This window comes from Electrona antarctica (genome assembly GCF_951216825.1).
Source record: "Electrona antarctica genome assembly, chromosome: 13".
In the NCBI taxonomy this organism is placed as follows: domain Eukaryota; kingdom Metazoa; phylum Chordata; class Actinopteri; order Myctophiformes; family Myctophidae; genus Electrona; species Electrona antarctica.
In genome coordinates, this window is record NC_136794.1 from 38338883 (window position 1) to 38366382 (window position 27500).

Below are 27500 nucleotides of genomic sequence, written 5' to 3' on the forward strand. Positions count from 1 at the left end.
TCAAAATCTTTGCTTCTGGGGGGGGGGTCACTGGAACAACCTAGTGGTGTGGTAGGAGAGGAGGGTTGTTCGTGGTTAATTTATGCTGTATCGTTCTTCGTCCTGATGGCGTAACGCGTAGCTGTAAATAGCTCATCGTTCTTCGTCCTGGTGGCGTAACACGTACAGTAGCTGTAAATAGCTCAGTGTCCTTTCCTTTTTCCTGGTGTCCTTGTTTAGAGACATTGCAGTGGGAGTGTCTCTTGACCTGACGTTAAAATGGTAAACGCTGCATTTATAGAGCTTCCTTTATCCACGGTGCTTTACATTCACACACACACACACACACACACACACACACACACACACACACACACACACACACACACACACACACACACACACACACACACACACAAACCAGAGCCATATTTAATTCATGGCCCATCCCATCCAGTCACACGCACACACACAGACCCACGCGCGCACAAATGTCACATGTAGATCCCATTATTAAATGGGATCCATGAAGGTCTATGATTGGAACAGGATTACACACATTAATATGCTCATATGCATATTCATTAGGCCTGTCAGTCGATTAAAATATTTAATCGCGATTAATCGCATGACTGCCCATAGTTAATCGCAGATTAATCGCAGATTTTTTATCTGTTCTAAATCTAACTTAAACAGATATATTTCAAGTTTTTAACACATTTCAACATGAACAGAGACAAATGCTTTGCTTTATGCCAAAAATGCATATGTTTTTTCACTGGAGAGAAACCCTATGGATGTGATCAGTGTGGACAACACTTCTCTACAATGTCCAGCCTTAAAACACACCAGAGAATTCACACTGGAGAGAAACCCTAGTGTTTATATTATGACAAGAGCTTAGCACATCCACATACAAATGTTGTACGATGATCTTTTTTTTTTTTTTTACATTTTTAATTACAAGTAAGCTGGTATACTGTTTAAATGACCTGTTCTTTTTTGTGGTATTTCTTATTCACTGGGTCTTTCAGAGATTGTTTTAGAGAAAGTATTAACACCGAAAAGTATGGTGCAGGTGACTTTGTGTCTACATTATTTCTGACGGTCATGATTTATTTCTGCTTCATTACATCATTTACGTTTCATTATATGATACTTCTGTTATACTGTATACTGAACACCAACATTATGCTGCAGATAGAAATAAAAGTCGATATCGATATTCAGTTTCATGCTCAATCTTATTCATTGTTTTACTGTCATTTTCTGTAAATTAGATTTAGATTAACTTTCAGAGGTTGTTCACAATGTTCACACACGCACGTTGTATTTTTAGACCACACTTGGTAGGTATTAATACACTTTGGACCACTAGAGCAGGGGTTCTCAACCCGTGGGTCGCGACCCCTCGGGGGGTCGCCAAATTATTTTAGGGGGTCCCCAAATTATTTTAAAAAAAAAAGATTTATTTTTAAATTTTATTTTCACTTTTTTTCAAAAATAGCAGACCTACAAGCTCGTAGCGCGCCACTCGGTGGCGCGCTATGAGCTTGTAGATCTGCTATTTTTCAATAGCTAAATTATAACAATGCTTAAAACACCAAAAGGGGTTCCCGCCCAAAATGGCTTTAGGTTATTGTAGCAGTCAATTTATATTGGGGGTCGGGAGAGGGCGGGGCGGGGGTCCCGAGACATTGCCAAAGCATTTCCGGGGGTCCCCGGCCAAAAACGTTGAGAACCCCTGCACTAGAGAACAACATTTGTGCAAGACGACAAAAACGACACCAGGTTGTATCGTTCTGGAGGAATTTGGAGCAATAATGTGCAAATTCAGTTTCTACAGGAACATGGACCCCATTAATAAATGGGATCCATGAAGGTCTATGATTGGAACAGGATTACACACATTAATATGCTCATGTGCTTTTCATTAAGCTTTATTCTACACATCCCCATATTCACTTCCCCATAATGTCCAAAATACACCAGATCATTCACATTCAGATATAAATTCATTGCAATGTGTGTGGTTGTGCTTTTAGTCCATCAAAAAAGTTCACAAGGTTGTATATATATATGTATATAAGATCATTGGAGATAAACAATTGCAACTTCAGGACATATACAACCGCTCCATAACCAAAAAAGCAATTCAGATTTACAATGATTTTACCCATCCTCTTCACTCTGAATTTGACTTGTTGCCATCGGGCAGGAGGCTTAGGGCAAAATTAGCAAAAAAGAAGGGTTACAAAACTTCGTTTGTGCCAACTGCTGTGGACATTTTAAATAAGAAAATGTTTAAATAGTCTAATCGCCACTGCTCATGATCACTGTTGTTATGTTAATGTGAATGCATTTTTATATAGTATCTTAATGCACCTGTGTACTTTTTGTAATGTTTTATTGTTGTAACTGACTGCCGGTGTGCCAAAGACAAATTTCCATTTTATGTAAATTTAATGGACAATAAAGTTTTCTTTATCTTTATCTTTATCTTTTATACACTGCATTTAAACTGTCCCCTTGTGGGAGAGTATTACTACTTCAAGCAACTGAAAATGTCATGAGCACACACACATGAAACATAACTGTTTAGCGTGAACAGTAGCCTATAACTAACTAGCCTATAACTTCACTTTTCGCGGGGGCGAGTTGGCAAAGGGGCGAGATGACCTGTTACCCACAAGGATGTTCAAAGATAAGAGCTATAAAGTGTATTTACAAGTTTATGCTCTAGGTATTAATTTCAGTCGATGTGTCACATATTCACTACATCCATTGTTTCATAGTAAAATAACGGAACAAACACATCCAACATTGAAATATATCCTACACACACGCTCGCGCGCGCGCACACACACACACACACACACACACACACACACACACACACACACACACACACACACACACACACACACACACACACACACACACACACACACACACACACACACACTCATGCATGTTGTTGTCTTATTTGCATTTTAAATGCAGATGGCCACTCAGTATAATCCACACACTTTAACTGCATGTCATTGTCTCCAAGGATCCCCCAATTTACACATTCTTGTATATAGATGGGTTGTTGACCAGTCATTCTATATACTAATTAGTATGGTGGTGACTTTTGTTGGAGTCTGTAGGGCCTTTTTCTTATGACATTTTGTTTTTTTACCCACATTGCATCACTTATCTACATAATATATTTCTGCTTCATTAAATCTGACCCTACCAATAGGGTAGGCAATTATGTGTTATTATTTTGACACTGTTGTTATACTGTATTGTTTTTGTGGACCATGTCACACCAACATTATGCTGCAGATAGAAATAAACAAGTCACAATATTCAATTTAAATCTTATTCCTTGTTTCACTGTAATTTGACCTGCAGATTTGCTGTATATTAGATAGTATATTTATTTAGTATATTTATGTATTTGAGCTTTTTTAATTAATCATTTGGTAAATGATCTGTGCAGATAAATATAACGCAGTGTGATGTGATGTGTTATCAGCTTAAAGCAACTGTCTTTAACAGTTGCACAGAACATTTGTGAAAATTGTGGAATGATCTTGAAAAAAATAAGGGTCCACAGTTAAATCAAATCAATTAAGTCTTGACATTATATATTTGAGATACATTGTCATGATTTAGACAATATATGTCCATACAGTTAGGTTACTAGCCTACTGTTAAAAGGACTACATTGCTATCATCATCTAGGTGTCTTTGGTTGTGAGCCTTTCACATTGAAATGGAGCCTGACTGCAGTTAACTGGAGGAGAGCTGTGAGGAGGGTTTTCACCACTCCAAGACAAAGGGGAGGTGTTACTACTTTCAGGCTGCACTCTTCTTTAAAGTGACCTTTTGAGAATACATTGGAGTAGGATCCTAACTAAGTTACTGCACAGTATCATGCGAGATAATACACCTTATAATCTTGTGAATTTGTTGGATATTTATTTTCACATAAAGTAATTATTTTTATTGGTAACAAGACGGTTTACATGTCATTCCAACTACCATGTGGGTTGTTCAGTGGTGGAATAAGTACACCGTGTGAATCCACAGAAATACAATTAATTAATTCAAGCAAAACATTCAATGCATTGATGGTGTGTAGGCTATAGGAGTCCAGTTTGTTCTTGACAATTCCAGTCAGTAACATGACATACTATTTAGTAGATCATAATAACACTTGTAATGTTAGAGGTACAGTATAGGCAAGCTCAACTCAAGACTCACCTTTTTACTCTTGCTTTTAATTGAGTTTTAGTTTTAGTTTTAGTTGAGTTCTCTATTCTGACCTTTTGCGGTGTGCTTTGTTTCTCGTCCATCTATGTTTTTATGCTTTTTTTGTTGTTTGCTCTTTACCATTGTTTTATCCGTCTAACTGCTTGCCTGTGTTTTATTGCTATTTTTATGTACTGCCCTGTGAAGCACTTTGAGTTGCATTTATACAAATAAAGTTTATTATTATTATTATTATTGTTACTATTGCTGCTTTATTGTATGTTTATTTTTAATAAAGGATCCCCATTAGAGACCCATGCATAAGCCTCTAGTCAATTTGTTATGTCACCAGTTCAGTTTAAGAGATTTCTGACCCCTAGTGGACATTTTGAAGTAGTGCCTTTTTATGTCGGCTTTATTTCCATGTGCTCATTAGTGCAGAGCGCAGCAAACGGTGTGCATGTCAAGCAGTTTCTCTCTTGTCAGCTAAGCCTTTGGAGTTGATATGTCTGTAAGTAGAGACCAGTGTTTTGAGAGTTTTCACATGAAAGTTGTTCAGTGGAAGAAATGAGTGACTTTGAGTTGTTTTATGAATGTAGAGTGCACTACACATGTACATTTGTTTAACCTGTAATACAAGGGCTAAAGCCTGTGCTAACCAAGCTAATGTGCTAGCAGTGCCATTTCTAATGCTACATTGTTGCTCTGTTGCCAGTGATGCAAAAGTTACAATTCATATAGACATTTGAAGACATATTCTGCAATTTCATAATTGTTTACTAGTTTATTTCATGTTGTTAAAATGTGTTAAAAAAGAATGTTGTACATGGAACTATTTACAATTTACAATGTTGTGATTTAATTTGCATACATATGAGCAGCATTTTGATACATGCTTTGTACTGTATTTTCAGTTTTACAGAAACGACCATCAGTAAAGCCATACTCTTTTGAAGAAAACGTTTTGCTGGAGTTTTTGTTAGCTATCTGTCAAGCTGTTGTTCGGATACACGACCGTGAGGACGGAATTCAATTCAATTCAATTCAATTCAATTCAATTCAATTCAATTCAATTCAATTCAATTCAATTCAATTCATACAAAACAAATTCAAACAAAATCAAATCTAGCAGTAAACAAATACACAAATCACAGTTTCTCAGTCCTTGGTCTAATCTTAAATGCTTACCATACTTTGTATTGTGTGACCACTTTGGATCCATTGAGTGAGTAAATCTGTGGGGAGAAGGGAGGGTGGAGGACAGTATGTTAGACTGTGATTGGTGGAGAGATGGTTCTATTGTTCTCTTAGTCTATCGTTCAAAGCAGTCAAAGCAGGCTCTCTGGTATAAGAAGACTTGGTCTGTGTCATTTCTCCACAACTCCTCCAGGATCATTTCTGATCACATCTGACTGTGGACTGCAGACTTCAGGTGAAGATGAACTCTCTCGAACCCACCAGGGACATTTCTGCTGAACAGGAGGAACCCAAAGACCTTGGTATGTTACTCAACCTCCCTTTTCACTCTCACTGTTCTGTTTTTATTCCCTCTCAATCATTTTATTATTATCTTATTATCAGTACCTTTGCTGTAGATCATTTGTGTTTTGCATCACAGCAACAACCAAATATTTGTAGTATTATTTAAGAATCCCTATATTTTAGTCATGCTAAGGTTTTTAAGTCCATTGTTTTAATAGTCAGCTACGTGACAGGGATTTGTTGCACAACAATGACTTATGTTGTCTACTTATCAACCTATCAACAATCTATATTTTGTATTTGTTTCAAATTCAGTGACTCATCATCAGTCTGACTGCCCTGACCTACCAGAGGTGAATGAACAAAGAAGCTTGACAAAGAAAAAACACCATTGCTGTGATCAGTGTGGAAAAAACTTCCCTAAAATGTCCAAACTTGAACGCCACCAGATAATTCATACTGGAGAGAAACCCTATGGATGTGATCATTGTGGACAACACTTCTCTCAATTGGTCAACCTTAAAACACACCAGAGAATTCACACTGGAGAAAAACCCTATGGATGTGATCAGTGTGGACAACACTTCTCTCGATTGGCCCACCTTAAAACACACCAGAGAATTCACACTGGAGAAAAACCCTATGGATGTGATCAGTGTGGACAACACTTCTCTCGATTGGCCCACCTTAAAACACACCAGAGAATTCACACTGGAGAAAAACCCTATGGATGTGATCAGTGTGGACAACACTTCTCTCGAATGTCCGCCCTTAAAATCCACCAGAGAATTCACACTGGAGAGAAACCCTATGGATGTGATCAATGTGGACAACAATTCTCTCACATGTTCAGCCTTAAAAGCCACCAGAGAATTCATACTGGGGAGAAACCCTATGGATGTGATCAGTGTGGACAACACTTCTCTCAATTGTCCACCCTTAAGACCCACCAGATAATTCATACTGGGGAGAAACCCTATGGATGTGATCAGTGTGGACAGCACTTCTCCCAATTGGCCCACCTTAAAACACACCAGAGAATTCACACTGGAGAGAAACCCTATGGATGTGATCAGTGTGGACAACACTTCTCTCGATTGGCCCACCTTAAAACACACCAGAGAATTCACACTGGAGAAAAACCCTATGGATGTGATCAGTGTGGACAACACTTCTCTCGAATGTCCGCCCTTAAAATCCACCAGAGAATTCACACTGGAGAGAAACCCTAGTTTTTATATTATGACCAGAGCTTCCACGTCCACGTAAAAGTGTGGACGAAAATGTTTTTTTTAACATTTTTAATTACAAGTAAACTTGTATACTGTAAATGACCTGTTCTTTTTTGTGGCTTTTCTTATTCACTGGGTCTTTCAGAGAATTTTTTTAGAGTATGTTAGAGCCTCTTTTTTTCACCCATTGCATTAATATATCTACATTTACATACATATTTCTGACGGTCATGATTTATTTCTGCTTCATTACATCTGACGCTACATTACGTGTCATTATTATGATACTGCTGTTATACTGTATAACATGTCACACCAACATTATGCTGCAGGTAGAAATAAAGGTATCGATATTCAGTTTCATTCTCAATCGTATTCTTTGTTTTACTGTCATTTGACCTGCAGAGTTTCTGTAAATTAGATTTAGATTAACTTTGTTCAGACTTTTGTGTTCAGACACATTTTACTTTTAGGCCACACTTGGAAGGAGCAATCCTGTGCAAATTCAGTTTCTACAAGATAATGTTCTCCATGTCCTTGTAGGAAACTGAACATGTCTATGTAACAGGTCTATGATTGGATAGATTACAAGTTTGAAACACACACACACACACACACACACACACACACACACACACACACACACACACACACACACACATTGAAATACAGATGGCCCACTCAGTATAATCTACACACTTTAACTGTCAAGTATCCCCCAATTTACACATTCTTGTACCTAGATGGGTTGTTGACCAGTCATTCTATATACTACTTAGTATGCTGGTGACTTTCTGTTGGAGTTTTTACCCCCATTGCATCACTATCTACATTATATATCTTTGCTGCATTACATCGGACCCTACAGGTTTTATTATTGTGTTACTGTTGTTATACTGTATTGCTTTTGTGGAACACCAACATTATGCTGTAGATAGAAATAAACATGTGACATGGACGAGAGAAAGGACGAGAGAAAAGCCTGGTCACAACCTAAGACGGAGAGAAAAGCCTGGTCACAACCTAAGACAGAAAGAAAAGCCTGGTCACAACCTAAGACAGAGAGAAAAGCCTGGTCACAACCTAAGACAGAGAGAAAAGCCTGGTCACAACCTAAGACAGAGAGAAAAGCCTGGTCACAACCTAAGACAGAGAGAAAAGCCTGGTCACAACCTAAGACAGAAAGAAAAGCCTGGTCACAACCTAAGACAGAGAGAAAAGCCTGGTCACAACCTAAGACAGAGAGAAAAGCCTGGTCACAACCTAAGACAGAGAGAAAAGCCTGGTCACAACCTAAGACAGAGAGTGCATAGCCAGAAGTGTCGGGCCAGAACATCCGTCAGATGTATTTCCCCCACATACGATATTTTTCGACCAATCACAACACTTGTTTCATTCACGGAAAATGTAAACTGATTTGTAAAGCGTCAACGTCATTTCCTTGAGAGCGGGTCTCCTCCCACTGGGAGGAGACCCCGGGGCAGACCAAGGACCACGTCCCACTGGGAGGAGACCCCGGGGCAGACCGAGGCGCAGTTGGAGGAAACACATCGACTCACTGGCCTTGGAACGCCCAGGAGGAAGTTACTATAATGTTGCTCTGGAGAGGGAAGTCTGGAGCTTTCTGGTGGAGTCGTTGCCCCAGCGACCCGACTACGGATAAGCGGTTGAAGATGGATGGATGGACGGTGCTTCCACCAAAGTCCCGCAACTTCCGCCCCAAAACATGCTCCACTGTTCAGCGTAGGTCTGGCCCAGCGTGCTGCCTTGTGTTCCTTGTCCCAGGACACCCCAGCCGTGGGGTGACATTTGAGCATCCGCAACCCTTTTAGGCTTGACGTCGAAATTTAAAATATGTCTTCTATATCCTGAAAACCTATGTTTCTATGTCAGTGGTTCTCAGACATTTTTATGTGAAGGACCCCCAAAAATGTAATTGGCCGTCGACCCCCATCTGAAAATATGTTGTTCCAGGGACCCCCCCAGAAGCAAAGATTTGAGTAAAAAACTTTCGCTCTGAAAGAATATATATTCAAAGATTTGCACCACATTTTCACGATTTTTCAATAGCTAAAGTATAACATAATGCTTAAACACCAAAAGGAGTTCCCGCCCAAAATGGGTTAAGTACTGTACTTAAGTACAATTTGGAGGCTTTTGTTTTTAGAGAGACAAATATTGTACTTTTACTCCACTACAATTATTTGATAATTTTAGTTACTAGTTACTTTTAGACATTTAGAATATTATTAAAACATACAGTAACCACTTCAGGTTCATAATATACTTTGCTTATTTGAAAAAAAGCAGATCTACAAGCTCACAGCGCGTCACTTTGTGTTGCGTTGTGAGCTTGTCTGTCTGTCTGTCTGTCTGTCTGTCTGTCTGTCTGTCTGTCTGTGTTCCTCTCTCTCTCTCTAGCTCTCTCTCTCTCTCCCTCTCGGTAATGTAATGTAAAGTGAATGTCTCTCTCTCTCTATGTCTCCCTCTCTCTCGGTAATGTAATGTAAAGTGAATGTCTCTCTCTCTCCAGACTCTTCAGTGGTGTACAGGAATCGTGACGGTCACGTCCTGAAGTTCAACATGTTGACCAACGAAACAGACGTCCTTCTGCGCAACATCACCTTCGTAAGAAAACTACACTTCCCAGGATGCACTGCAAATTAATGTCTTAACCCATTCAGGACGGGAACCCCTGTTGATGTTTTAACCGTTATGTTATACTTTAGCTGTTAAAATAACAGATCTACAAGCTCATAGCTACGAGCTCATAGCTACAAGCTTGTAGATCTGTTTTTTCTGAAAAAACGTGAATGTGGCGCAAATCTTTGAATATATATTCTTTCAGAGCGAATGTTTCTCGGTGTCTCTGTGTTATTGTCAGGGAGGTGTCTCTGTATCGTTTGCGACAGTCAGTCACTCATATATGATATGTTTCTAGCGAAAATGTAACTAATTCAGTAGCAGTAACAATAGAGGGTATGCGCGTGACATCATCATCAAACCAGGAAGTTATGCAGGAACGCCTACTGAGTGGCAAAAAACTACTTTCTGGCCTTGACAGCCCATACATCCACAAAAGTCATATCTGATTGCATTAAACAATGTTAAACTCACTTTGCCTGTTGCTTTGCCACTCGATTTGCCACTCGATGTGCCATTCACTTTAAGCATGCGCATACTCTCTATAGCGATTCTTCATATCCATATGAGTGAAACGGCCTGGATTTCAAATACAGTTCTTATTTGAGGCGATCTAAAATCCCCCTATGTGGATTACAATGCAAATAAAAAGTACATGAACCCGTGGAACCCGTGGATTTGCGCCCTCTACCGATATTGAGGTCAGACTTCGGTGCTCTATGGGAACCTCTGCTCTGTTGCCTTGGAACTAACTCTGCCCCCTACGCCCCCCTCCCCTATGCCCCCTCCCCCCTCCCCCACCAGGTTAATTTCAACGTGGCAAAGTATTCCGTCTCCCCAGACCTACGATATGTGCTGTTTGCCTACGACGTCAAACCGGTACGTTCTCTCTCTCTCTCTCTCTCTCTCTCTCTCTCTCTCTTCTCATTTCTCTCTCCCAGTAGTTATTCTTTAATCGCAGGCGGAGGGGGGGGGGGGGTGGGGGGGGGGGGGGGGGGGGGGTGTGTGTATCGTCTCATTTGCCCACCTGAAATAAATGATTTATGGAGGCTATTTGATCAACGGGATGTGATGGCCTCAGGTGTGTGTGTATGTGCGTGTGCGTGTGCGTGTGTGTGTGCGTGTGCGTGTGCGTGCGGTGACCTCCGAACATCTGTGATCTGTTAAAAACCACGGACAACATTGTAGTTTCCGAGAAAATAACGTGCAAAGGCTGCAACCAAAACTGAAGCTAACGTGGTTGGGTCGCGCAGACGGGTCTCGCAGACGGAGTGACGGCCCTAGCAACCGTGCCTAGCAACCAGAGCGATGCCAAAAACGAAAAATAGCGAGGCATTCTTATATCGATATTAAACGCCCTAAGACAAGTCTAGAGCACCTCGCGTATTTATTTAATATGACGAGTATGCACGTCGTTGGCATCAAATGTGTTTTAATAGAAGAACCGGTTTAGCTTCTCAGCTAATCCTTATCGGCAGCGCCGCGACGGCTCTGCACTGCGTTACCCAGCATGCTCGGCTGCTCTGCACTGCGTTACCCAGCATGCTCGGCTGCTGTGCACTGCGTTACCCAGCATGCTCGGCTGCTCTGCACTGCGTTACCCAGCAGCCCAGAGATTTGGAGGAGAGCATTACAAGATGTTTGGGAGCGACAACAACAACCCCCCCCCCCCCCCCCACACACACACACACACACACACACCCCCCGGGCCTTTCAAGAGATTATAGAAGCTTCTTGTTTTCTATCAGGTTACTGAATCACAGATGAAGCCAGATCATTATCGTCTCTGTCTGAGGAAGAAACTAGTGTGTTAGTGAGTGCTACGCCAAACATTGAGATGTTATCGCACTCGTTTATTTCCATAAGCCCTGCCCTATAGGCTATAGTCATTAATTTGTGAAAGACTAGTCTCGCGTTGCCAGACTGTTCGCAAATTCAAGATGCTTCCGTCATACAGTCTGGAGCAACGTAAGCTCTGATCATGAGTAAAATACAGACGCCTCAGAGCCGAAGGAGACGTCTACCTTTCTATGTCTGTGGAGATACAGACGCCCCAGAGCCGAAGGAGACGTCTACCTTTCTATGTCTGTGGAGATACAGACGCCCCAGCGCCGAAGGAGACGTCTACCTTTCTATGTCTGTGGAGATACAGACGCCCCAGCGCCGAAGGAGACGTCTACCTTTCTATGTCTGTGGAGATACAGACGCCCCAGAGCCGAAGGAGACGTCTACCTTTCTATGTCTGTGGAGATACAGACGCCCCAGCGCCGAAGGAGACGTCTACCTTTCTATGTCTGTGGAGATACAGACGCCCCAGAGCCGAAGGAGGCGTCTACCTTTCTATGTCTGTGGAGATACAGACGCTCCAGAGCCGAAGGAGGCGTCTGCCTTTGAACGTATGCCCCCGTGGGGAAAACAAGGCAGCGTTCAGCTCCAGCCCGGCCGTGCTGCGATGGTCGCGGTGCTAGCGGTGCTCTCCAAGAGTTCCTCGCCTGCAGCCGCCGTCTGTTGAGGCGATAAGTCTCCGTACGAGACGGGAGGGAAGGCCGCCATTCGTCACAGCCGTCAGGCGGCGAGCGAGCAACGGCTCTCCTGGCGTGGCAGATTACTCACCTCGGCTTGTCAACATTATTTTGGCGAGCGTCCCCAACCCACACTCCCCCTCAATTGCTCATCAATCTCGGCCCGTGTCACCGTTTGCACCAAAGGCTCCTAAAAGCCTTTAACTGCTCTGCATAATTCAAGCAGCGTGGTTATATTGAAGTAGGACCTTTAATTCAAGCCATCCATCCAAATGCAGCCACTTCTCTCTTCCTGGAGAACTGAAGGAGGCCTCGTTAACTCAGGCCATCCATCCCCCAATGCAGCCCCTTCAACACCAGAGGTACTGAGTACTTTTACTGCAGTACTCGCTTATACATCAACACCAGAGGTACTGAGTACTTCTACTGGAGTACTCGCTTATACATCAACACCAGAGGTACTGAGTACTTTTACTGCAGTACTCGCTTATACATCAACACCAGAGGTACTGATTACTTTCACTGGAGTACTCGCTTATACATCAACACCAGAGGTACTGATTACTTTCACTGGAGTACTCGCTTATACATCAACACCAGAGGTATTGATTACTTTCACTGGAGTACTCACATACATCAAAGAGAGTTACTCGCATTACTCGCAGTACTCGCATACTCGGTCTTCATAGCACCCTTTTTTTCTACATCCCTCCTATGAGACAGAGACAGGTTTCTGAACTGCCCACAGCCCTCCTATGAGACACAGACAGGTTTCTGAACTGCCCACAGCCCTCCTATGAGACACAGACTGGTTTCTGAACTGCCCACAGCCCTCCTATGAGACACAGACTGGTTTCTGAACTGCCCACAGCCCTCCTATGAGACACAGACTGGTTTCTGAACTGCCCACAGCCCTCCTATGAGACACAGACAGGTTTCTGAACTGCCCACAGCCCTCCTATGAGACACAGACAGGTTTCTGAACTGCCCACAGCCCTCCTATGAGACACAGACAGGTTTCTGAACTGCCCACAGCCCTCCTATGAGACACAGACTGGTTTCTGAACTGCCCACAGCCCTCCTATGAGACACAGACTGGTTTCTGAACTGCCCACAGCCCTCCTATGAGACACAGACAGGCTTCTGAACTGCCCACAGCCCTCCTATGAGACACAGACTGGTTTCTGAACTGCCCACAGCCCTCCTATGAGACACAGACAGGTTTCTGAACTGCCCACAGCCCTCCTACACAGACAGGTTTCTGAACTGCCCACAGCCCTCCTACACAGACTGGTTTCTGAACTGCCCACAGCCCTCCTATGAGACACAGACTGGTTTCTAAACTGCGAACGACAACAATGGCAGGTATGATTAATTCTAACGCGACTAGCGACGGGACCGCGATGGGCCGTCTAACACATAATCTTTGTGTAGAATTGGACGGAATGATTTTAGATCAAGAGCTATTCACGTTTTAAGATTTTCGATCTCATCCACTAAAATGGGGGGGAACATTTTCCATGACGTCCCAACGGAAAATAACATTGAATGTTGCGCAACAGACGCTCCCAGCCTGTGGAGCGGAGCGATCGGTTTTGATATCAATAATCTCTGTTCTTTTTATCAATCTCCGTCCTTTACTAATTGATTGAACGGAGAACTCCGTCCTTGCCGCTCAGGGTGTTAACAGTGGGTGTCTCTCTCTCTCTCTCTCTCTCTCTCTCTCTCTCTCTCTCTCTCTCTCTCTCAGGTTTACAGTCAGTCCTACATGGCGTCATACAGCATCTACAACATCCATACACGGTACAGTATGAGTTTAATAATAATAATAATAATAACAACAACAACGGATATGTTCGTACCTATAGCGCATAACGTCCCATAGCTGGGACGTTATTATTTCTTTTTCTGCTAAATACTGTACGAACACATTCGTACTTAGAAGAAAAATAATTTCAATCATTCAAAGTATTCAATCACTCAATAAATATACTCTTTTTCCAAGTGTGTGTTTTCACTAGTGAATTTAGATGAGTACACAAATTAAATGTAGAATTTAGCCACTGACACTCACATTATTATTGCGTTATCAATATCGGTGAAAATAACCTGCATTCCTGGTATTTTGGGAATCGGATTTGGTAATTTATGGCCGATTCCGAGATGCTACCGATGATATTATGCATCACTAATAACTTTGTATAGTGAGGAAACCTTTATTTGGTCCAAATATAGAGATAGAACAAACACCTGGTTGTTTCATGAGTTTAGGGGTCGTGGAAAAGACACACTCTGGGAAAAGATAAATATATTTTTTGATGTGTTGAACTCTATGATTTGGGAAGAGTTTTTTTTCCAATCCATGTATTTCCCATTTGAGTCCATGAGGATATCAATGTGTCTGTTTTGTGGCTGTCCTGTGCTGGGGGGGGGGGGATTTGTGTGTTTTGTGGCTGTCCTGTGCTGGGGGGATCTGGCGCCGGGATTTGGAGGTTGGGGTGGAGATTCTAAACTCGATGTATAGCTTGAGATTTTGGATCTTGGCTTCCTGGATTTGCTGTTTCTTGGTTCAAACCATGTTGTTCGGTGGTAGGCCTCGGCAGGCCCTCCTGGTTTCTTTTTTTTTAGTTTTTGTATGTCATCAATGAGCTGACTTTGCTTCAACTTTGACGAGTGTTCTTTTTCATTTGTTTCTGGAGTATTTTTACCCAGTCACAGAGGACAGATAGGTTTCCCTCCCTGTGTGTTTCCTCAAAGTCTGTGTCACTGTGTTTGTCCTTAAGGGCTTCTAATTCTATTTCTATCTCAACTTGCTTTTTCTCCAACTGGGTGAATTTTTCCTTCGTGCTGAAAATAAAAAATCTGCAAGCTCACAACGTGTTGCGTGCTGAAAATAGCAGATCTGCAAGCCCACAACGTGTGGCGTCTATCCACAGTAATACAGCCAAGGCCATCAGTGTAGAATAAAACAGATGGACGTGGGATTAACGAGCAAAGTGCCAAACGTTTTAATCAACGGGTCGAGTCGCCGGGGAGTTTAACACCTTGACCTTTGACCATGCAGGGAGCTGTGGGAGCTGGACCCACCAGAGGTCGTGAACTCTGTGCTGCAGTTCGCCTCCTGGGGAGTGAGCGGTCAGCAGCTGGTGAGTCTGACCTGTATTAACCTCTGAACTTTAACCTCTGACTGTTAACCCATGGGGATTAATTGATAACATCGCAGGATGTTGTGTCAGTTTAAACAATCATTACCAGGAGCCCCTCACTTCACACAAGTGTGATTTTTTTGCGAATCTTCCAAGCCCAACAGACACTTTTCTGGGAAGATGTACTGTAACTAGTTCCCCCCACGGGGACTCAATTTATAGTCGCACACTCCACACTGAGTACTCAGCACTTCCTAATGAGATAAACCTTAATGCCCCCCCCCACACACACACACACACACACACACACACACACATGCGCACGCACACACTTTCCGCGATGATGCTCGCTGGCTTCGCCGCATGGCTAACGATGCAGTCGCCCGCGGGGGGGTGGGGGAGAGAGAGAGAGAGAGTCCTCCCCGTAACAACTTGTAGATCCAGCTCACGTATGATTTATGTCCGAATCATCTGTTAGAGCGCGTGCACACACACACGCACGCACACACACGCACACTTGCACGTGCACACACACACACACACTTTCCTTCCATCTGTCCCATGCAGATAAAAAACAAAAGAGGTTGGATGGAAACCAAATTATCATCTAATTAGCCTCTCTAAAGACGTCAGCCTGCGTCACGTGCGTGTGCACGTGCACTCTGGCAGCGCTGACGGATGGTTTGGTTATGCCACGCACGCACGCACGCACACACGCACGCACACATACGCTACAACAATGCATGCATATACAAAATACAAATACAAACATACTTTTTTAACACACCATTTTATAAACCTTTTTTTTCCACCCGCCACCAGTTGCCTATAAGCTGTCATCCTGAGCGCTACTCTGCCAACCTGGGGAGAGCCTCGAACTGAGTCGGTAGTGCTGTCGCCTCACAGCTAGAAGGTCCTGCGTTCAGTTCATATCGAGGTCTATTATTACACATCGCATAAAAACATCGCAATCCCCATCTGACTGTCTGACCGTCTAGTGTTCGTGATCATTTGTCGTCGTGTTGAAAAATAATCCAAAGTGGCGTGATGTGTTGAGCAGGGAGTAGACTATGGTGGACTGGATACAGCAGAATAGATGTCAGTCCAGGTATTTCACACAGACACAGATGAATGTCACTAAACTGGTTTATTTGGCAGCATTGATTCAGTATTGACCATATTAAGCCAGGTCTCACGGCAGACAGCACTAATATAATAAACAAAAGTGAACGGAGCCTACAGTCACACTGCGCGCTAACATAGTAGACGCATATAGTGGAGGTGACGTCAGATCTTCTACACACAGCAAAACAAAAGGGAGCAGTGCACCACCCTGTGGCACCAACTGGCACTGCATACTGACTGTTACAGTGGCGATCAACAACCACAGAGGAGGAGGAGCGCTCCCGCTGCGCGCCACCGCCGCCATTTGTGACCAAATTTGACTGAGGCACTGCCATTAGATTTTTTTGAATTTTAGTTTTTTCATGTCATATGAAAGCAGGGAATCATAGCTTCAAATTGACATGTTGGTTGTTCAGTTTGACCCACCAGTTGTGGAGATATGGCTTATAGAGTAATGTCTTGCAGAAAACAGCGAGTTGAGAAAACAGGCTTGAAAGGTTCACTTCTGTGGACTCTAACATTACACCTAGCTACATGTTTAAGCATTTATTTCATATTTACATGTCGATTTCAGCTCTGAGTGACACTTATTTCAGACATGCTCTAGTATGTGAAGAGTCTGCCTGTGCTATTAACTCATTTAAAAAAAGAATTTGCGCGATGGCAGTCTCTCAGTCACATCTGGTCACATTTGGATTGCATTGGGCCTCAATTTCCAGAAGTCTTTGCAAGCCAGTGCTACTGAACATTTTCCGGTTGTTGTAAAGCACTTTGAGCACTTGGAAAAGCGCTATAAAAGCGTCATTTATTAGATTGGCGTCCCGACGGTGACTCGAAAATGGCTGATTACTACTTCCGGTTTGCGGGGTCTTCTTCGGGTAATCGGTGAACATTTGTAATCTCTGATTCACGTGCGTGCGTGCGTGCGTGTGTGCGTGCGTGCGTGCGTGCGTGCGTGCGTGCGTGCGTGCGTGCGTCTCTCCTCTCAGATCTACATCTTTGAGAACAACATCTACTACCAGCCAGACGTGAAGAGCACTGCTCTGAGACTCACCTCCTCCGGGAAGGAAGGAGTCGTTTATAACGGCATCTCTGATTGGCTGTACGAAGGTGAATATGATGACGACTGTACTGTGCTGTGCTGTGCTGTGCTGTGCTGTGCTGTGCTGTGCTGTGCTGTGCTGTGCTGTGCTGTGCTGTGCTGTCTAAGGCCTCACTCACACTATCGAGACGGCTGTCTTGTCTGTGTCTTGTCCGTGTTTAATGGCCGCCCCAATGCATTTCCAATGGAAGTCACATGGTTTGACCAGACATTTATGTTTGATGGCTGTGTTGTGCCCCCCTCCCCCACATCAAACAAAAATGTTTGGTCAAACCATGTGACTTCCATTGGAAATGCATTTGGGCGGCCATTAAACACGGACAAGACACGGACAAGACAGCCGTCTCAATAGTGTGACTGAGGCCTTAGGCTTCATACACACATAAAGGACAAATGTTCAGTGCTCTGCCTGTGTTTCATGGCCGCCCCAATGCTTTTCCAATGGAAGTCACGTGGTTTGACCAAACAGTTGTGTGTGATGGGGGGAGGGGGGCGATCAAACACAAGTGTTTGGTCAAACCACGTGACTTCCATTCAACAGGAAAATATAATTTAATTAAAATAAATAATCGCCCTGTCAATAGAGTAGGCCTACAGTGAATTGCTTGGTGCTTGGAATCAACAGACTTGACTATCATGTAAAACTATGAAGGCATCAGGCATCTCAACATACAATACAATACAATACAATACAATACAATACAAACCATGTTGATTGTTTGATCAGAAAATAGACGTGCTTTGGGAAAATCAAAGCTTCCCTTTATTTGCTCAGTTAATAGTGGAATTACACATGCATATTTTGACAATTCTAAAAATCTAAATGACTTTAGAGTGTAAGTTAAAAGGAGGAGGTTACCTTTAGATCTAATTCAGAAATACAAGACAGACTAAATTTGGCAACTTCAACTAAATAATACCACTTATTAATAATATCATTAGATTATAGTTATTAGTACTTATTAATAGAAAATCGAGCATTTTTGAATAGTTCAACTAGCCGATCTACAAGCTCACAACATGTCGTTGTAGATCGACTGGTTGAACTATTCAAAAATGTTTTTCAAAATAGTAAAAAAAGAAAAAAAAAACGCAAAGCGGTTTAGGGATAAGGGGTTTAGCATGGACGAAAATAGAGCCCATTATCTCAAAATAGAGAAATCTTAATTCTTAAGTAATTGTTTTACTTTCCTCCATATGGTACCAGAATGACATCTTAGCAAGATGCAAGAGAAAACAAGGCCCAAATGGGCTAAGAGCCCAAGAGGGCTCAGAGTCAGACACCCTCCCAAAATAGCCTCCTATATCCAACAAAGCTCTCCCAATTTGCAGGAGAAAAAGATTTAGCGCGTGCGTGCATGCATGCGTGCGTGCGTGCGTGCGTGCGTGCGTGCGTGGCTAGTGCTCGTTGACGTTTGTTAATGTCAAGGTAATGATGTGTATGCACTGTCAAATAGGTAGATATTCTAAGGTAGCATATACCTGTATAGACATATTATCCTGCTCATTATTGCACCAAATGTATTACAGCATATATACATAAATCTTTAAGCACAAAATGCATTTTGAGAACTCACTTTGCACGCATGCTGTGCGGCCCCCCCCACACAAAATCATTGGCCCCCGCCCGGATAATCTAGTTTAACACCCCTGGCCCAGAGCCATAGAGTATAGACAGAGTTGCGACATTGAGGGGGCAGAAAACAGCCTGGTCGGTCACGTGGTTCATGTACTCGCGCGCATAGCCCATAGACTCCAATGCCCATAGACTCCAAAACTTCCGGTGTCCCTTCCGGAGTCTATGTAGTAGAGCCGCCATTGGACTGAAGTGTAATGCTTAATTGGGTCGTCCACTCACAGTTAACAGCCTTTGTATTGAGTTTGTGCTTGAAATGTACTGTAATTCTGCAAACTGTTAATACATTTTTCAATCAATCAATCAAAAGCCCCATGAAGTGAACGGAGTTGGTCCTTCAGAAGCTGCATGTGGCTCACTGTGTGTGTTGTGTTGTGTTGTGTTGTGTTGTGTTGTGTTGTGTTGTGTTGTGTAACAGAGGTGTCGTGTCGTGTCGTGTCGTGTCGTGTAACAGAGGTCTTGTGTTGTGTTGGTGAACAGAGGTGTTGTGTTGTATTGTGTCGTGTCGCGTCACGTCGCGTCGCGTCGTGTAACAGAGGTGTTGTGTTGTGTCGTGTCGTGTAACAGAGGTGTTGTGTTGTGTCGTGTCGTGTCGTGTAACAGAGGTGTTGTGTTGTGTCGTGTCGTGTCGTGTAACAGAGATGTTGTGTTGTGTCGTGTCGTGTCGTGTAACAGAGGTGTTGTGTTGTGTCGTGTCGTGTCGTGTAACAGAGGTGTTGTGTCGTGTCGTGTCGTGTAACAGAGGTGTTGTGTTGTTGTTTGTGAACAGAGGTGGTCCTCCAGAAGCATGTGGCTCACTGGTGGTCTCCCGACGGAGAGAGGCTGGCCTTCCTGGTGCTCAACGACAGCCTGGTGCCCAACATGGTCCTGCCACGCTACACTGGCAGCACCTACCCCAAGGGGATGCAGTACCCCTACCCCAAGGTACTGTACCCCTACCCCAGTACCCCAAGTTACGGTACCCCTACCCCAATACCCCAAGGGGAGGCAGTACCCCTACCCCAAGGTACGCTACACTGGCAGCAGCTACCCCCGGGTACGGTACTAACCCTACCCCAAGGGGAGGCAGTACCCCTACCCCAAGGTATGGTACCCCTACTGCAGTACCCCGAAGTACCCCTACCCCAATACCCCAACATGGTCCTGCCACGCTACACTGGCAGCAGCTACCCCAAGGGGAGGCAGTGCCCCTACCCCAAGGTATGCCAAGGTACGGTACCCCTACCCCAATACCCCAAGGGGAGGCAGTACCCATACCCCAAGGTACGCTACACTGGCAGCAGCTACCCCAAGGTACGGTACCCCTACCCCTACCCCAAGGGGAGGCAGTACCCATACCCCAATGTACGCTACACTGGCAGCAGCTACCCCAAGGTACGGTACTACCCCAAGGGGAGGCAGTGCCCCTACCCCAAGGTACGGGACCCCTACTGCAGTACCCCAAAGTACCCCTACCCCATTTAATGTTTAAATGAGCATAACGGACACTTAAAATGATGCTATTTGAAAGAAAACTAATTAGTAGGGTACACAATGTACTAATTGTACTGTGTGTGTGTGTGTGTGTGTGTGTGTGTGTGTGTGTGTGTGTGTGTGTGTGTGTGTGTGTGTGTGTGTGTGTGTGTGTGTGTGTGTGTGTGTGTGTGTGTGTGTGTGTGTGTGTGTGTGTGTGTGTGTGTGTGTGTGTGTGCGTGCTCGCAGGCTGGTCAAGCCAACCCCATGGTGAAGCTCAAAGTGGTCAATCTGTTTGAACCAATCCACACGCAGGACCTCAGCCCACCCGACAGTCTCAAACTGAGGTGAGTCAACGTGGGGTCCTTCAGGGGACATGCATGGGGGACCCCCTGTTCACACGCTCTGCATGGGGGACCCCCTGTTCACACGCTCTGCATGGGGGACCCCCTGTTCACACGCTCTGCATGGGGGACCCCCTGTTCACAAGCACATGCATAAAATGGTGTGCATACGCTTTTTATTCTTGAACTTATCTGGACAAAATACATCTGACGATACACTCTCTGTCTTAGGTTGTGACCAGGCTTTTCTCTCTGTCTTAGGTTGTGACCAGGCTTTTATCTCTGTCTTAGGTTGTGACCAGGCTTTTCTCTCTGTCTTAGGTTGTGACCAGGCTTTTCTCTCTGTCTTAGGTTGTGACCAGGCTTTTCTCTCTGTCACACCCAATCCTCATCACGTCTAAAACAGAATTAGCAACGTGACCAAGAGCATGTTTTTATAAACCTTTATAAACAGTTTTGTATGGCAAGATAACTAATTGAAAACATGTACTGTACAAAACATCACCACTTCATGTTGGTACATTTAGCATGTTTAGAATAACAAGTATTCATCACAGTATCACAGTAAACATACAGACTGTTGTTGAAAATATAGTGTGCTGAGGAACACATCTAACCATGGGGCATGTCTCATGTTAGACCAGGGGTGGGCAACTGGCGGCCCGGGGGCCACATTCGGCCCCCACCTTCACTTAATGCGGCCCGCATGTTAATATCAGAATACTGATATAGTATTGATTTCAGCTGTTACAATTCCAAACACGCTTTAATTACTTCATGACTAGTATTAAATGACTAGTAGTTAATGACTAGTATTAAATGACTAGTATTAAATGACTATTAAAATTTGATTGTCTATTTGTGTCCAATGTAGTTATGTTAACAGTTCATAAAGTTAACATAACTATTACTAGATGCATTTGAAATTCAGGTTTTCAATTCAAATATAGCAAAAATAGCTATTTTACAGTAATATGCACCGTGGCCCTCTGGAGTGAGTGTGGAAATATATTGGCCCTCGCCATCGTCAAAGTCGCCCACCCCTGTGTTAGACTGACACCACTCTAAACGTGGACACCAGTCTTATTCAATGAGGTGCCGCCCACTAACCAATAAGAAATGTCATTACATTACAGGGGGCACGGCCTTGGCACAGTTGGTAGTGCTGTCGCCTCACAGCTAGAAGGTCCTGGGTTCGATTCCCGTTCGGGACACTGTGGGTGCTGGCGGCGTGTTTCCTCCTCCGCGTCATCAGTGCCCATACCCGAGGCGGGGTTGGCGAAAGGGCCTTTCTGTGTGGAGTTTGCATGTTCTCCCCGTGTCCCCTAGGGTAGGTACCCTCACAAAAAACATGCAGTAATCCTGGTCTCTAAACTGCCTCCCCCTGGCCAGCCGGGGCGCCTGATGGAGGGGAAAGGAACTGGTTGGAATAACGTGTTCCTTCCACGCGCTACGTCCAACCAGGGAAACTCCCCCCTGCCAGGTGTAAAGGAGCAACTTGTAAAGGAGCATGAGTTCAAGTCCGTTGCTCTCCCCATGTCCCCCATATATGGGGACTAGGCTGGCGGAGAGTGTGTAGAGCCCAGGATCACATTAGATAATTGACACAGGGGTGAAAAATGGGTTACAAAATGATGGGATAAAAATTATTTAAAAAAAAAAGAAGAAATGTCAGAAACTGATGGAGCAAGTGGAACCCACTAAACTCTGTTACACATGGTGATATTAGTGTTTACGTTACCATGGTGATATTGTTATTGTTTACAGAGAGCATTACGTTACCATGGTGACGTGGGTCAGTAAAACAGAGCTGAGCGTCAGGTGGATGAATCGAGCCCAGAACATCTCCATCCTCACCGTGTGTGACATCACCAGGGGGGCGTGTTTAAAGGTATGACATCACCAGGGGGGGCGTGTCTAAAGGTTGGTCTGTATCAGAGCCACAGAGTAAGACAGAGTTACGACATCTCCGTTCACTTCATGGGGCCAGTCCAAATGTAAAGACACAACGGAAGTGGGGAGGAGTCTTCACTTCCGCTTTATAATTTACTCATGGTCAGACCTTCCGTTGCTCCAGACTGTATGACGGAATTATTTATATTTTACTCATGATCAGAGCTTCCGTTGCTCCAGACTGTATGACGGAATTATTTATATTTTACTCATGATCAGAGCTTCTGTTGCTCCAGAATGTATGACGGAATCATTTATATTTTACTCATGATCAGAGCTTCCGTTGCTCCAGACTGTATGACGGAATCATTTATATTTTACTCATGATCAGAGCTCCGTACTCTACACTTTTTCATTATTTCTATTTTTTTTTTTACATTTTGGAAAAAATAGCTCTTTTGCAATGTGAAATGCCACCGAATTCTTAATCCTTTTCCTTGTCTTTATTATGGGCCAACTTGCGAAAGCCACATGCTTTTATTGTGAAGGCTCTCAGTTCAGTTCTAACAGCCTGCATATCTCCGCGTGCTGAAAATAGCTGATCTACAAGCTCACAACGTGTCGCGGATGCAACGCGTTGTGAGCTTGTAGATAAGCTATTTTCAGCATGGAACACGTTGTAAGACGAAGAATAAATCAGGCATCACTGCGCTTCTGTGGAGAGAGATGTCTTTTGATCATGTATGGACAAATACCTCCTCGACGCAAAAATAATTGGCACATTCTGTTTAATCAAACAACAACAAGTTTCCTCAGTGTTTGGGTCTGAGTTCTGTGTCTGCTGTCTGCGTGCATGACAGGATCATCATGCAGTTAGATGTGCGTTGCGCGCTCCAGTGAAATTGTACGGTTGAGAAAGATTTGTTAATTTGTGTCGAATAAGGGCTTATTGGTGGGTTTTCCGCTAGATATTAGGGTGTGTTTTAGCAGGGGTTTTGCCTGGAAGGAAACACTCACTCTTGAACGAAGTTGCACGTTAGAAAGTTACGTTCACACACGCCATAAATGAACGCGTTCACAATGACGTTCATCAAGTAGAAATACAGTACGTTCAGTTCACCCAAAATATGAACGTGTTTCGTGAACGATCGTTCATTGAAGGCGTTCAGTCTTCAGTGACATCAGTGACATCAGTGCCTGACGATGTGTTCTCTTTTGGTTTCAGAGACATGAAGAGACCTCTGAACTGTGGCTTTCAAAACAGGTACGTCCCTTCATCCTGTCACCTGTCAGTCATTCGTTACCTGTCAGTCATCCTGTCAGTCATCATTCATTCGTCACCTGTCAAGTCATCCTGTCACCTGTCAGTCATCAGTCATCCTGTCACCTGTCAGTCATCAGTCATCCTGTCATACAGGCAGTGTGTTTGTCTGTGAAGTACCGAAGGCCTGACGTCACTCCCTCGTCCTCTGGGTCATGGAAGTGATTTCTCTGTGGAGAATAACGTCGGCTCATCTTAGAATCGTCTCGTCTTTGTGTACACATGGAAGTGGTTTCATTCTTAAGTGGTCTGTTTGATCAAATCACAATAAAAATGTATTGTAATCATTGTTTGTTACTCCCTCAAATTTAAATTCATCTCTTTTGTTTTTAACTTTAATAAAGTGTAGGCCTACAAATAACAAGAATAAAACGAATACTTTATTTTTTTTTGTAACAGAACCAGGTACCGGTGTTCTCCAGGGATGGGAACAGTTTCTTCCTGACCGTCCCGGTGAAGCAGGGAGGACGCGGAGAGTTCCACCACATCGCCATGTTCACATCGCAGGTAGAGAGAGTTCCACCACATCGCCATGTTCACATCGCAGGTAGAGAGAGTTCCACCACATCATGTTCACATCGCAGGTAGCGAGAGTTCCATCACACATCGCTGGTAGAGAGAGTTCCACCACATCATGTTCACATCGCAGGTAGAGAGAGTTCCACCACATCATGTTCACATCGCAGGTAGAGAGAGTTCCACCACATCCTGTTCACATCGCAGGTAGAGAGAGTTCCACCACATCATGTTCACATCACAGGTAGAGAGAGTTCCATCACATCATGTTCACATCGCAGGTAGAGAGAGTTCCACCACATCGCCATGTTCACATCGCAGGTAGAGAGAGTTCCACCACATCATGTTCACATCGCAGGTATGAGAGTTCCACCACATCATGTTCACATCACAGGTAGAGAGAGTTCCACCACATCGCGATGTTCACATCGCAGGTAGAGAAAGTTCCACCACATCGCCATGTTCACATCGTAGGTAGAGAGAGTTCCACCACATCATGTTCACATCGCAGGTAGAGAGAGTTCCACCACATCATGTTCACATCGCAGGTAGAGAGAGTTCCACCACATCATGTTCACATCACAGGTAGAGAGAGTTCCACCACATCGCGATGTTCACATCGCAGGTAGAGAAAGTTCCACCACATCGCCATGTTCACATCGTAGGTAGAGAGAGTTCCACCACATCATGTTCACATCGCAGGTAGAGACAGTTCCACCACATCATGTTCACATCGCAGGTAGAGAGAGTTCCATCACATCATGTTCACATCGCAGGTAGAGAGAGTTCCATCACATTGCGATGTTCACATCGCAGGTAGAGAAAGTTCCACCACATCATGTTCACATCGCAGGTAGAGAGAGTTCCATCACATCATGTTCACATCCCAGGTAGAGAGAGTTCCATCACATCATGTTCACATCGCAGGTAGAGAGAGTTCCATCACATCATGTTCACATCCCAGGTAGAGAGAGTTCCATCACATCATGTTCACATCGCAGGTAGAGAGAGTTCCATCACATCATGTTCACATCGCAGGTAGAGAGAGTTCCATCACATCATGTTCACATCGCAGGTAGAGAGAGTTCCATCACATCATGTTCACATCGCAGGTAGAGAGAGTTCCACCACATCATGTTCACATCGCAGGTAGAGAGAGTTCCACCACATCGTCATGTTCACATCGCAGGTAGAGAGAGTTCCACCACATCATGTTCACATCGCAGGTAGAGAGAGTTCCACCACATCATGTTCACATCGCAGGTAGAGAGAGTTCCATCACATCATGTTCACATCGCAGGTAGAGAGAGTTCCATCACATCATGTTCACATCGCAGGTAGAGAGAGTTCCATCACATCATGTTCACATCGCAGGTAGAGAGAGTTCCATCACATCATGTTCACATCGCAGGTAGAGAGAGTTCCACCACATCGTCATGTTCACATCGCAGGTAGAGAGAGTTCCACCACATCATGTTCACATCGCAGGTAGAGAGAGTTCCACCACATCATGTTCACATCGCAGGTAGAGAGAGTTCCACCACATCATGTTCACATCGCAGGTTAGAGAGAGTTCCATCACATCATGTTCACATCGCAGGTAGAGAGAGTTCCACCACATCGTCATGTTCACATCGCAGGTAGAGAGAGTTCCACCACATCATGTTCACATCGCAGGTAGAGAGAGTTCCATCACATCATGTTCACATCGCAGGTAGAGAGAGTTCCACCACATCATGTTCACATCGCAGGTAGAGAGAGTTCCATCACATCATGTTCACATCGCAGGTAGAGAGAGTTCCACCACATCGTCATGTTCACATCGCAGGTAGAGAAAGTTCCACCACATCATGTTCACATCGCAGGTAGAGAGAGTTCCACCACATCATGTTCACATCGCAGGTAGAGAGAGTTCCATCACATCATGTTCACATCGCAGGTAGAGAGAGTTCCACCACATCATGTTCACATCGCAGGTAGAGAGAGTTCCACCACATCATGTTCACATCGCAGGTAGAGAGAGTTCCATCACATCATGTTCACATCGCAGGTAGAGAGAGTTCCATCACATCATGTTCACATCGCAGGTAGAGAGAGTTCCATCACATCATGTTCACATCGCAGGTAGAGAGAGTTCCACCACATCATGTTCACATCGCAGGTAGAGAGAGTTCCATCACATCATGTTCACATCGCAGGTAGAGAGAGTTCCATCACATCATGTTCACATCGCAGGTAGAGAGAGTTCCACCACATCGTCATGTTCACATCGCAGGTAGAGAGAGTTCCACCACATCATGTTCACATCGCAGGTAGAGAGAGTTCCATCACATCATGTTCACATCGCAGGTAGAGAGAGTTCCATCACATCATGTTCACATCGCAGGTAGAGAGAGTTCCATCACATCATGTTCACATCGCAGGTAGAGAGAGTTCCACCACATCGTCATGTTCACATCGCAGGTAGAGAGAGTTCCACCACATCATGTTCACATCGCAGGTAGAGAGAGTTCCATCACATCATGTTCACATCGCAGGTAGAGAGAGTTCCACTACATCATGTTCACATCGCAGGTAGAGAGAGTTCCATCACATCATGTTCACATCGCAGGTAGAGAGAGTTCCATCACATCATGTTCACATCGCAGGTAGAGAGAGTTCCACTACATCATGTTCACATCGCAGGTAGAGAGAGTTCCATCACATCATGTTCACATCACAGGTAGAGAGAGTTCCACCACATCGCGATGTTCACATCGCAGGTAGAGAAAGTTCCACCACATCGCCATGTTCACATCGTAGGTAGAGAGAGTTCCACCACATCATGTTCACATCGCAGGTAGAGAGAGTTCCACCACATCA

General features: G+C 44.1%; 1 protein-coding gene across 2 annotated transcripts in view; it reads left to right on the plus strand.

Annotated features, from left to right (window-relative positions):
- Positions 1-27500, plus strand: part of dpp10 (dipeptidyl peptidase like 10) — a 70752-nt gene that overhangs the window by 27786 nt on the left and 15466 nt on the right. For both annotated transcript variants that reach the window (XM_079519170.1, XM_079519171.1), the window contains exons 4-13: positions 9472-9566; positions 10386-10460; positions 13854-13906; positions 15168-15249; positions 17364-17484; positions 19882-20036; positions 20814-20911; positions 22676-22799; positions 24027-24065; positions 24522-24629. In XM_079519170.1, the coding sequence (XP_079375296.1) occupies positions 9472-9566; positions 10386-10460; positions 13854-13906; positions 15168-15249; positions 17364-17484; positions 19882-20036; positions 20814-20911; positions 22676-22799; positions 24027-24065; positions 24522-24629 (950 nt within the window). The remainder of the gene's footprint in view (positions 1-9471; positions 9567-10385; positions 10461-13853; positions 13907-15167; positions 15250-17363; positions 17485-19881; positions 20037-20813; positions 20912-22675; positions 22800-24026; positions 24066-24521; positions 24630-27500) is intronic.